General features: G+C 47.1%; 5 protein-coding genes across 5 annotated transcripts; 4 read left to right on the forward strand and 1 right to left on the reverse strand.

Moving 5' to 3' along the window:
- Positions 1 to 3,060: 3,060 nt before the first annotated feature.
- Positions 3,061 to 4,686, forward strand: FOBCDRAFT_242775 (uncharacterized protein; the record flags this gene model as incomplete). The annotated part of the gene is made up of 2 exons (XM_031188124.2): positions 3,061 to 3,441; positions 3,499 to 4,686. The coding sequence occupies 2 exons, from the start codon at positions 3,061 to 3,063 to the stop codon at positions 4,684 to 4,686; spliced, it is 1,569 nt and encodes a 522-aa protein (XP_031035389.2).
- A 1,214-nt stretch (positions 4,687 to 5,900) lies between these two features.
- Positions 5,901 to 7,275, forward strand: FOBCDRAFT_297387 (uncharacterized protein; the record flags this gene model as incomplete). The annotated part of the gene is made up of 3 exons (XM_031188122.3): positions 5,901 to 6,549; positions 6,601 to 7,000; positions 7,049 to 7,275. The coding sequence occupies 3 exons, from the start codon at positions 5,901 to 5,903 to the stop codon at positions 7,248 to 7,250; spliced, it is 1,251 nt and encodes a 416-aa protein (XP_031035387.1). The 3' UTR covers positions 7,251 to 7,275.
- Positions 7,276 to 7,469: 194 nt separating this feature from the next.
- On the reverse strand, positions 7,470 to 7,808 carry FOBCDRAFT_278268 (uncharacterized protein; the record flags this gene model as incomplete). Its single annotated transcript, XM_031188121.2, has 1 exon — positions 7,470 to 7,808. The coding sequence occupies one exon, from the start codon at positions 7,806 to 7,808 to the stop codon at positions 7,470 to 7,472; it is 339 nt and encodes a 112-aa protein (XP_031035386.2).
- A 1,188-nt stretch (positions 7,809 to 8,996) lies between these two features.
- FOBCDRAFT_252399 (uncharacterized protein) lies at positions 8,997 to 9,960 on the forward strand (the record flags this gene model as incomplete). The annotated part of the gene is made up of 2 exons (XM_031188120.3): positions 8,997 to 9,298; positions 9,356 to 9,960. 2 exons carry the CDS (start codon positions 8,997 to 8,999, stop codon positions 9,933 to 9,935), a joined length of 882 nt encoding a protein of 293 aa, XP_031035385.2. The 3' UTR covers positions 9,936 to 9,960.
- A 526-nt stretch (positions 9,961 to 10,486) lies between these two features.
- FOBCDRAFT_263422 (Mss4-like protein) lies at positions 10,487 to 11,998 on the forward strand. The gene is made up of 7 exons (XM_054706533.2): positions 10,487 to 10,685; positions 10,740 to 10,755; positions 10,808 to 11,113; positions 11,209 to 11,257; positions 11,545 to 11,668; positions 11,724 to 11,730; positions 11,762 to 11,998. Exons 1-7 carry the CDS (start codon positions 10,578 to 10,580, stop codon positions 11,923 to 11,925), a joined length of 774 nt encoding a protein of 257 aa, XP_054562508.2. The 5' UTR covers positions 10,487 to 10,577; the 3' UTR covers positions 11,926 to 11,998.
- The last annotated feature ends 614 nt before the right edge of the window (positions 11,999 to 12,612 follow it).

The raw sequence follows: 12,612 nt of genomic DNA on the forward strand, positions 1-12,612 counted from the left end.
AAGTAAACCAGGCTTTGCACCAAGTCTATAAAAAGAAATCCCTATCCCTTCCAATTAACAGCAGTATTAAGAGCAAAAAATTTGCGCAAACAATGCGTTTTCTTTGATCATGAACATTTGTCATTTTCGGGGCGAATTCATCTTAAAACAGAGTCTCCCTTGCTGTGGGCAAAGGGCAGTTTTAATTACATCTACTCACACAAGCTCGCCCTTCAACTCTTTACGTATAAGTGGTAATCGAGATAGTCTCTGACTGGGCCCAGAGTCTGTACAATGGGTCTCGGCTTGGCAAAGGGGTTGAGCTTTGTTCCTGTTCTTATAGAAGTCCCAGACAGGTTATTGTTATAAGACATGATTTCTATTCGCTAAGTATCTTGGCTCTGCCACTTATACCGTGGCAATCTCCGAGCATGATTCAGCCCATCTAGTGCATCGGAGGAAATCATATGCAGTATCAACGACACCCATGACATGGCCTCTGATGGGCTGCTATACGGCATCTCAATGCTTCGCTCTGAGTCTAACTTGCCAAGACGATGGAAGCACGTGGGTGGCAGCCAACACGCCGATAAGGTTAATCCCCTAGAGTCTAATGACATAAACTTTGCAACCGCTATGCCAACTATCATGACATTCCCAATAGGTGAATGGATATGCGATGGTGTTGGCCATGGCGATTAAGCTTATCTGAGACGACTCATGTTAAATTGACTCTCGCAACAGGTAACTGGAGCTGACCTCTCGACAAGACATGCTCCATCAAATATGTACACAAATGGATCGTCGATAACAAGGCGAGGCTATTCAGCTGTGAATAAGCAGCCATGTCGAGCAATTCCCCTCCGTTTCTGTGCGTCATCGAGTAACATTCCCATTTCAAGCTTGTGTAACACTGCTGAGGATTACGTAAGTGAATGATAATGTCGATCAAAGCTTAATCGCATCTGTGGAATCGGGGCATGACACGATACATTCACATCAGAAAGCGATGAATCTTTTTACTCGAGCTCACTGGTACTCGTGATTCAGTCAGCTGTCATCTGTTGAGTCCAAAAATAGAAAAAGCAAACAAAGTGGCAGCCACGGTTTCAGAAGTCTTCAACTTTCAACGCTGACCTGAGCCACGAGGCTGTGAGGTTTGGTGAACTAACGCGGCGTTGCCGAGCTGAGAGCCTCAAACAATCAGGTCAGTGTGCAATACCTGCGCACGATGGCTGAAGGTATCGGAATCACGGCATTCAGTTCTCACTGACGGACGGAAATAAAAGATCTAATAGTCGAATGTGAGGAATGCTGTTGGAGAGTGCCGTTTATTCTAGACCATTTTCGATATGTGGTGGTTCTTGGCGATGGCTTGCTCGGCCCATGATCTTCTGATTGAAGATATCTTCGTTTTATGTCTGGGAAAAGCTCGGGGTACATTATCATATGATAAAAACTTCTTTTGTCTGTTCGAATAGAGTAACACAGAGACTGGACCCATTGTTAGTCTCCCAAGACTTGTAGGCAGTAGAATTCCTGGGCAGACCTCATCATGAGTCGATTACTGGTGAGATGCAGGCGGTAGAGGCTGGGCGCTCATTAAATTATGTCTGGCGTAACCGAGCGCTCCGAACGTGGGGAAATAAGAATGACGTAGGATTTAGTTACTTTGGCAGTAAATAATGAAGAAAAAGAGATTGATGCTGGATGAAAGAGGATGTCAAGACAATAGTGATTGTGTCTACTTGTGTAATACAATACCCGTTGGTGATCAACCGGGTGCATCGTTACCCTGGAGGCATCAAGTTTGTCTCGTGCGTTATTGCCGGTTGCGGGTCACGAAAAACAAACATTGGACCAAACCTGCAGCACATCACTCAGTGATCAACGGCTGAGTTGCACTCATTCACTCACTTCCCCACAAACCATCAACAATACCTAGACCTCAAGTCGAGTTCTGGAAGTTGAGATTCTTGGCCTGTGCTCACCCGTGGCTTCGGTTCTAGCTTGACTTGACTTGACTTGGGTCTGGGGGGAGGCTCAGACTCCACTGCTGACGACGCATTTCTTGGGACTAATTTAACTTGACAAAGTGAAGGCCAAAGGAAATAACGGGTTCTCAGTGGGAGAACAACGTTGCTGCCACGGATGACGAGGCCGGAAGACGGCACCGGGATGTGGGTACATACACGCCGGCCGGATCCCGCTGTAACCGTGACGTGACGTTTCTTGTTGGCTTCAATCGTCTCGAGAGAGAGATTCAGGAGAGGATGAGAGACAATTCGATGAGATTCGCTGGTCTATTTCTCTTGGCCACATGGAAATCCACTCTCCATACAAGGATGCCTCTAATCTCTCGTCTCTGCCTTGTCCTCCCTTTCCTGAATCGCTTTAGGCTCACCACATCCCGCGATACAAGTCTGTGAAAGGTCTTGGCCGCGCAACAAGTTGTGATGAGAGATGGCTTGGCAATGACTGTTGCATCTATTTCATCGGAGGTTACTGCACTTACCTCAGTTTTAGTTTTAGTAGAAACGTAACCACTCGACTTGTTATCCCCGAGGCGTATCCCTGATAAATCAATCGCTTATTCCCCCATAAATTCTATTTCATCTTATTTACAGCCTTGTTTTCGCAATAGCCTCTGATCTCTGCTCTAGGAGTTGCTCCTGTCAACCTCAAACTCTCTCGTCTTAGACTTTCAAACATCGCATAACACCCTGTCATAGCCTTTACTCTCTACAACATCTCCCTTGAAGCCGTTTCTAGCTTCTCATCCGTCCTGCTTTCGAAACGCCTCGCTCAAAGTTAATCACTGTTTCCCACCGGCTACATTCCTCTCAAAACGTGCACTCGATCACTTCAAGAGGCCACTTCCACGAATTGGGCGTCCACCACCGGATCATCGGCAAAAGATTTGCATTTTCTAGTTCTAGAACTGATCCTATTTCTGTCTATAATTTCTCAGCCACATCAGCACCAAACAACATATACGTTTTGCCCATGGCCCACAGCAGTACTTGAAATCGCCGTGCCTTTTTTCTCTCAGTCACTTCTCTTATTCGACTCTAGCGCATCATGTTTCAAGCACGATGGAAATCACCCGCAGAGCTCGATCATCAACTCCCAAGCCGCCGTGACAGTCAAGATTCTGTCATGGGTAGACTTGGTGGGAAAAATGTCTTCATCTTTTGCTCTACTCGCGTTTGGCGCGGCGCGCCTAAGCTTATCCTTCAAATCGCTGCCATCTTCTTCACCAGCTTTCTTATCTTCGGCGTATTACCGAATCGACTATCAGGTGGACAGCTCGGAAACAGCTACACTGGATTACTTTCTTGGGGTAGACATGAGCCAGAACCCGAATCAAATTTGAGGATCGTGGTGTTTGGATCCCCTGATGTCGTGGGTAATGTCAAAGATCCCCGACGCAAAACATGGACAGAAGAATTATGTGACGAGGTTAGTTACCAAAGTTCGATAATGTGATATCGGTCTTACATACTAACAGATACCTAGCTCAACTGCAGCTCTTATCTCTCATTTGTGCCAGATGGTCAACCGAACAGGGGCCTCATCAGCAACGAACTCCATCAAAAAGGCGTCAAAGATCTTCTCAACATCACAAAACATACAGACGTGAAGAAGAAGCCAGCCTTTGACTATAACTACATTTCTAAACAGTACCCAACTCCAGACAAAGTCCCCGACTTAGCCAGCCAAGTGAAGACCTTCCTCACGATGCCACCACCTGAAATTCCCCCGCGCGAAACGCTCTGGATCTTCAGCTTCGGCACTTGGGAAGTCTGGAACATGGCCGCAATGCCAAGGACGAAGTCAGAAGATATTATTACAGATATGGCGAGAGTTATCCTTGACCAGGCTGAAATACTCTACGAACGATCATTAGACCCAACTTCCATTGCGTACTCGGACTTTTGGACAAATGCGACCGAAACCCAGATTAGAGAGCTGACGGCACCCGGCGCTCTGGATAGTGTCGACAAACGCAAGTTCGAGAGCTTTCGCATTATAGCGCCCATGATATTCGATATATCCTTGACACCGGCGTGGCAAACTCGACAGGCGCCACCAGCACCCAACAGCGTAGTAGAGCACACACGAAATGCCGCGGAGCTGACCAAATACTGGAATCAAGAGGTAGATTTTGCAGTTGCTGAGTGGATTGAGAGATCGACCAAGAAACCCCAGAAGCCGGCTTCTGAGGACAAGGCACCAAGCAAGAGCAAGAGAGCCGAGAGTGTTGAGCCAGTTGAGCACAGCGAAGACACAAAAGACTCGGCGAAAAAGACATACGAGGATGAGCGTGTTATCCAAGCTCCATACCCCATGCGTAACGGGCTGGCGGTGGACATTGGAAAGGTGCTTCTCGATGCTATGACAGAGGGTGAGATGCAGCATGCGGCGGTGGTAGATCTGCGAGGACGCGGTACAATGTCACCAAACGCGACGATGCGATTCGCCGATGTCTGGACTTCATGTGTCAAGGCTGATATGTCTGATCTCACTATCGATCAAGGCAAGGTCACGGCTGACTGTGCAGTTGAGAACGACCATTTATTCTACGACTCATTGACGATAAGCGAAAGGGCCACGAAGGGTGTGGTTAAAGCGGTTGTGCAAGAGATCAAAGATGAGCTGTTCAATGCACAGAAGAAGAAGGGTTGGTTATACGGGGGATGGTAGTTCAAGCAAGCGTGTATTATGAGTTGTTTTCCAGTTTGCATTTGGCATTGCATTGCATTGGTATTGGTTGATACCCGGTGGTTAGAGACATGGAAATGCATATATGATTAAAGATAGGATGAATGGATGGCGTTTAGGAGTAGTAAGAATCACTATAGTGATAAGAGGGAGAACGAGCATCTTCATATGTATACGCTATGTCATTACGAAATTCACAACCCTGTGAGCCCCATCAGGGACTACAAAGTCAATTCTTGACGTACGGGCCGAACCTCGAGGGACTAACAAGGGGCTCTCCCGAGGCCGAGATCGCCGCCTCGATGCTGGATCTACTACCAGGAAGCGGGACACCATGAAACGTAAAGATCGGTTGGTAAGAGATTAAGTTAAAGTTGGTTGACCACCAAGAAGGCTGGTTCGTAACCTGCAGGATTTAATGTCCGTTCAGTTTCTGGTGTGGCCATACATTAGAAGGCCATCTCGTGATCCAACAGTCAACAGTCGAGTTGAGGATGTGACGTAACCCGGCAGTTGATCTAGCCCCTGTATCCTCGATCGATCACTACAAGGGTCCTTTCTCGCCTGGCAAATCCAACATCCGAGAGGTCAACTGCAAATATGATGCCAACATGAACACACTCTAATGCCCTCCGACTCCTGTTTTTGACAGAATTATAGCACTGACCGCTGCAAGCCACAGTCAAACGGTCCAATCTTGGCTTTGGACGGGTCATTCTTCTGGGCATAGCGCCCACGCGGGTAAATCCCCAACCCCACAAGCCTAAAAAAGATCGGCGTCACTAGTATCACGCAGCGACGTCACAAGTCCAAGACCCTAAACAAAACACGTCGCAGCCTCTATAAACAATTTCCTGCGCTATTGATTTGATCTTCACATGAGGTCACGTATATTAAAGCCAAGACCTGAGCTGCTGGCAGGCCCTTAACACACGCGCTTTCCTCCTGTGACTGAGACCTTGAACCTTCTCCTGTAATCCATGAGACTTCCTCGTCGAGAATAAGCATAAAACATTGTCTCGCTGCCTATTTTTTGCACTTTCACGCCCTGAAACCTGACCTAGACATCCACGAGACCTTGCGGCTCCTGATACAGCCTCGCTGCCCCTAGGACTCATACAGCACGGGACCTCATTTGCCTCCCCAAGGCAACTCATCTTACAGTATATATCTCTAGCTAGTTGACGCATTTCAAGATGGCGGACAAACTAGACTTTGATCCTAGCGCTTTCGCAGCCGATATGCAACTGCGCACTCGAAAGACCCGAAACTTTGACAAGGTCGAGCACGATCTGCCCGATCCCAAATCCGCTGCTTTTCAAAAGACACAAGCTGCTGCTCTCTCAGCACCTGTCAATGTCTCAGCGTGGCTCTCGCGCTTTGCACAATGGAACCCCTTCGGAAAAGCCGTCGATGCTGGCGATATAGTGTGGTTGATGGATAACACGGCGTACCGAAACCCTGAGACCGACCAGTGGGAAGCCGAGTTTGTCGCTGCTGTATTTGAGAACGAGCCTAAGTGTCGCGTGGCGGATATAGTATCTGGGATTGCCTCAACGTTGGGTCTGGCGGACGATGCGGCTGAGCGCGATGTTATCGAGAAGAGAATCATTCCGTTCCTCTGGGATATTCAAGCAGCGAGAGTCTTCTGGATCGAGCATAAGAAGAAGGAGATCAAGTTGGGACCGACGAGTATTAATGGTATTACGACGAGCGTTGAGCCTCTTCATCACGCCCATAAGGGGTCGGTAGTTGATGCCACGGCGTTGCTACCTCAAGGCACTCAAGGCCTTCACGATATGCAGACTTACTATGCTGGACCTGAGGGTTGGGCCATCATATCAGGTATGTTCCTTTGATTATTGGCTCTCAGCCGTTTAGACTAACATGGTTCAGATGTCGACGATACCATCAAAGTCACCTTGACCAGCGATCCACTAGGCATCCTCAAGACCACCTTTGTCGACGAGCCAACACCAGTGCCTGGCATGCCCGAGCTTTACTCCGAACTTCAGACTCTTCTCCCGCGCGATACCCCTTGGTTCTACCTCTCAGCATCTCCATACAACCTGTACCCTCTTCTTCGAGAATTCCGAGACCGCTACTTCCCACAAGGCACACTGATCCTCCGAGATTCGAGCTGGCGCACTGTAGCGGGCTTGTTGTCGGCGCTGACAATGGGAACTGAGGAGTACAAGGCAGATCGCATGAAGAAGATTCACTCGTGGTTACCAAAGAGAAAGCTCATCCTCATCGGTGACTCGACACAATCCGATCCCGAGGCATATGGCGAGATGTAAGTAGCTCAGACTGATACAGTACCTCTTTACTGACTCGCTTGTAGCTATCGAACATTCCCGGGCTGGGTCAAGATGATACTCATTCGCAAGGCCACAGACGTCGCTGCTATTGGCATTGAAGAGAAAAACCAGCTAGAGAGGTTTGAAAAGGCATTCAAGAATGTACCGGTTGAAGCCTGGCATGTTTTTGAGGACCCGAGTGAGTGTAGAAACATTGTTCGGGATGTTGTTCGCAAGAGGACGTAAGAGTTTACTGTATTATTGTATACGATGGATGTTTGTGAGAGGAACTGAGAGTGTTGTAAGATTGTATACGATGCGCATTGAATTATTATAGATGGATCAAGCTGTTTTATTGTTTGGGGGTTGATATGGGCCACGACAGATGATTGGTGTACAAGTTTGGATCATGAGATAGATCCCTATGAGGTCCTTCTTGAGATTCTTCATGCTTGCAAGAGAAGCCTAGTTAGATAATTGAGATAACAATTTTGCCTCATCCTCGACATCAGATGCTTCGGAGGGGGGAACAGAAATCGGTTCGTTTTCGTCACTCTCTCCAAGATCCCAGACTATTCCTTCTTTTTCCGTGACAACCTCGATGCTCGTGTTTGGCAACATGTTCCGGATCTTCTTGATGGCCTTGGCAACAGAGGGGTCCTCAGGGATACGCTTGACGAAGATCTGAAGTTTCTCAGAAGGCATGTTTTCCCACATGAGCCAGAGGAAAAGACCAGAGGTAAAACTGTCGATTCTTACGTAGGCTGGCAGGCACTGAGGATGCTTGTAGACAGATAAGACCATTCGTGGTCATATTCCGCGTGGAAATGAGGAACAGGCTCACGACCACGGGGACAAACACGGTGCAAGCCACTGGAACATGGCATCATTTGGAGCTCCTTTCCGATGATAACTTTCTCTGCATCGATGGAACCAGATATGAACGACCTTGCCCCCGAAAAGCTCTTTGTATATCATGTTGCGCATCTCTCCTGGCAGTCGGAAGAAGGGGGATTGGCCCTAGGACGCAGTTGAAGACTTGAATTTGATATACGGGGCTACAAGTGGGACCCAAATTCTGGGACAAGTAATAGAAGGGGACATGATTGGAAGTAGGATAGATAGAAGAAGAGTGTGAAGACAGAAAGACACAACTGAGTTCAGATTCTAGACTGTCAGAGTTAGAATGAAGAGTAACTTACCCAATTTCAATACTTGGTAGCAAGGAGTTCAAATCATAAGTTCAAGAGAACTTGAGCAGCCCTTTGCTAGTGTTGGCTTGTTGAGATGAAGAAAGTGTTCTGCAAAAGTTGAGACTGGGAACGTCCAGCTTATATATCTACCTGTCTTCCCTGTGAATCAGGAGAGTCAAGAGTGGTTGGAAAGCATTCAGTGTACATGCCAACCAAATTTCTCATAATAGTCGGAAATTACCGTCTCGCTAACAGAATAACATTTCGTCGCAAGACGGGAGCTTGCGTAACTGAGTTGAGAGGCAAGGGGAATGTTTGCAACATACCTCACTAACCCTGTAACGGCAGGCTGCAGAAGTGAAGACGCCATCTGCTCTCATTATTCCTGAGCACCTACTACCAAACGGAAGATCTATCACAACACTTTTGGGGAACATTGTCTCTTCTATTATTACTTAAAGATACTCAAGAGCGTAGTTGACTGCAGGATGTTGATCAGAAACAAGGCTGATGGCATATTGTACCCAATCACAACAAATGGCAGGCCACTGTTGAACCAACGTGCAGAGGTCGATGTTACTTGTATACTGAGCCAACCACTAATTGATTGGCAAATGAGTTGGCCTGTTGTTCTGGCCGTATCCTGTAGTCATTAATATCTGTTGACGTCGCTGCCCGCTTCTCAATTTCTACCGTTTTCTTCACATCCCCGGAAGCCTCCGCTAATATTGTATCATATCCTCCATACCCGATACTATCCCAACTCTCTCCTGCGTCAACTCTCACTCGATACAGCATAATGACTATCAGGTTCACCGACGGTTTTCTGCAGAACCAGTCTCCATTTTTCGCAAATGTTCCACCAGAAATTCATGACATGATCTTGATCAACTTGTTTGGCAAACGCAGGCTTCATATCGAACGCGCTCCGCAGCCGAGCGGCAACGATCGGGAGCAGAAGGTAAGGAACCGGCCGACTGACCGCCAATGGGTGCATTTCCTTTGTTTCGAAGGGTCATATCAACATTTCCATGACGATGAAGAAGATGCGTATTGGAGATATTATTTGTCATCAGCCTTCATTCTTACTTGCAAGCGAGCGTAAGTCATTTTTCTTGTGCTCCCTGCAACTGTTTCTAATGGCTATACTGTCGCTAGCTTTGAACAGGGTATCAAGATTCTTTACCAGACAAACACTTTCGAGTTTGAAGCTTCGGGTGAATTTATGGAGTTCCAAAGATACCGGATTGCTCCTGACCTGAAACGTTTACTCACACACATTGATACCCCAGTATCGATCGAATTCAGCGATCTGGTCTGCTATGGAAGCGAACTTGAGAAGACGGGAAGGCCACAGCCCACCAGGTTCACAATGCTGTGCCATACTCTGTCTAAGATGAAGCAAGAGCTCAACCTGCGCTTTCATGTGCATATGAGCAACGGCGAGCCATGGCCCAAGCACACTGCTGAGAGTAAGAGACTGGCAAGCCAGGCTATCAAAGTCGGTCTAGAGACGCTTGTCGGCAATGGGCGGGTCACTTGTGTAATTGATGGCTGTGGTATGGATGGCTTCTCTGAACTCGTGAAGGGGATATGGTCGAAAAAGCTAGAGGGGGGGTTGAAGCTTAACATGTGTCCTCACAAGCCTCTGAGCCGCTATGACTCGTCTTCTGATGAGGAACAAGATGACGACTCTTCAACTGATAGTGAGAGCAATGAGCAAGTTGATGAAGAATGACTGTGGCGGCGTTTGTCTCTGAGAGATACATCAACCAATATTATCGTAGAAATAATAACAAGATACACACAGAATATTGATTGGCTGGCTCGTCATGTCTTATTTGTAGAGTTAGGTTGCCTGGAGTGATTCATTGCTCTAAACGCACAATTGGCTACCTTAGGTTTCGCTCTTCGTCATCATCCAATGTTTGATTCGGATATTTGTCTTGCTCTTCAACGACGCTCGCCTCACTGGTGTACCCAAGGCTCTGAGGCCGCACGTATGGATGCATCCCGTAACTGGGCGGTTCTCTGGGCTGTAGGATCCTGGGGGTAAATTGTACTTTTTCTTGTTTACTTGTTCATGTGAGAGTAGAAACTTAACTTATATAATCTCCAACTAGTGCATCTCTCATATCATACTTTTCATCATTCCCCCATGTACAACGTTGACCAGAGTCGAATGTGCATAGCACCTTCATGTGTCTGTGCAAGTCATGATTGGCTATATTGAATGCGCGGGAATATCATCCAATCGGTTCTGATTTCTCGTACACATAAACGCCTAAACCGACGACCTTTCGGTTTTAACACCAGTCGTTGTCGACTGATATATATTCTACCCCCCCACGTCATCTATTTCGCACACTACAAGATCATCATGAACGACAACAACCAAGATACCCCTTCTGCTATCACAGGCGGATGTCTCTGTAGTGCTATTCGGTACACCGTCAACTTTAACGAAGAGTACCCATGGCCACCAACTGTGAGTTATACCTGAATGGTCTTTAATCACTTTAGCTAACTCACTTGTGAACAGTCATCAGCATGCCAATGTAAGTCTATTCCATCGATAGACACCAAGACAGCTAACAAACATAAAACTAGGTACAATGTGTCGCAAGTGGACATCCTCTCTGATCGCCCAATTCCTCGTCATATCCCCCAAGCAGATCAGTCCAGCACTGGGCACTTTCGCATCCTTCAAAGAGTACATGTCCTCGCCTGGTCGATTCCGTGGGTTCTGTGGTGACTGCGGCACGTCGCTCACATGGCGCTCAGCTGATTACACCCCAATATTTGATCTGTACTTGGGGACGCTGGATGAGAAATACCTGGTTGGAGATGGTGTCGTGGCCAAGACTCTCGCAACTCCAAACGGAACGCAGTACTGGATGCAGAACTCCATTCATGGTGTGACTGATGTGCTGAAGGGGGGGAAGAAGTACAGTGAAGAAGGACCTGACGGGCTACGGGACGAAAATAATATATGAACTCTTCCAGTTCAGTGAAAGGCAAAGGTCTCAATCGCTCTGCCTCACGAAGCTCAAACGAAATGTGAGGACCCAAAGTCTCCAGCGTCTTCTGCATGACTTCCTTAAAGATGTGAGGCACGACGACGACAGCAACCCCCAGCTTTCGAAGTGCGAGAAATCGCCCCAGCGCCTCGACAGCCTTCTCTTTGCAAGCCTTGCTGAAGGGCCTACAGGCCCATTCTGAGACAATCTCGAGCTTGACCTTGACATCATCAGGCCGAAGGTAGCGGTCCAGAACCCCAGTCAGTACATCAAGGTCTAGAATGGGCTTGTCGTATGTGTTTTCAACAACACACCTGAGCTCGTAAGATCTTATTTGGTCGACCGCTGTACTGTTGGTGTCGGTGAAGAAATGGATGAGGTCTGTTGGGAAGGTGAAGTAGAATGTGTTGAGTTGATAAAAGAGGTGTATTCCCTCGTTGAGGCTGTCCAAGTCAGTCGATCTGTACCATGAATATTTATAAGAATACGCTTACGCCGCTTTACAGGTTAGGAGTATGTTGGTGTGTATTTATCCGCCATGTAGATATGACAGTCGATTTTGCAGAAACGGATTCGCCCTTTGCGCGCCGTATGAATCCTGTGCGATCCAAGGAGCTCGCGGTAGTTAAGTTGCCTAATATCGTGATTGAGCTTGTTGAAGAAGAGGGACTTCTGGGGGCCCTCTCTATATTGCTGCAACCGAAATGATTGCATGATCAAGGTGGACCTTAGTCTAAACCGATGAAAAGACCTATGCAAGCCAATCTTAGGCGATACAAAGCTTAGTTAAGCTTCCATAAGCTGAGAGATATTTAGGTCAGTTTATTCTTAGGCCATAAGCAGTTGTCCCAAGCTTCTTCGCCTCATCAGAATATATACCTTTTCAGATGTCTGACTTCGCAGTTGACAGTTAAGGTTGGCTCAAAGGGCTTTCCAGCGTTGATGGTATTGAGGGGATCCAGAAAAAGGAGGAGAAAAGAAAATGAGAGGAAGTGGAATAAATAATAGTTCATAACCAAGGTATCAAGAGAGTAAAAGTGGTGAAGGAACACAGATTGCACTGCCAAACAATGTGCTTCAAAGGACAAAGGAGACATCTCTGTTGAATTCACGCCTCGCATGGTTTGATACCTGAAATAGGGACTCCCTCACAATCATACCATTACACACAAGAGCTGGAACTGTCACCCATTACGCCCAGGGCATATCACAGTAATGATGATCACTGTCTCGTCAAAACTGACCATCAATAACTCCATTCAAGAAATCAAAGAAGAACGACGTAGCTATGGGGGTCCATGTGTAAAGTTTCTATATTCGAAGATGCTTATCTTTGATTGGGAGCTCCAACTACGTTCGAAGCAAAGACAAACATTCCATGCTACTTTGAAGATA

This window comes from Fusarium oxysporum, chromosome VIII, assembly GCF_013085055.1.
Source record: "Fusarium oxysporum Fo47 chromosome VIII, complete sequence".
NCBI lineage: Eukaryota > Fungi > Ascomycota > Sordariomycetes > Hypocreales > Nectriaceae > Fusarium > Fusarium oxysporum.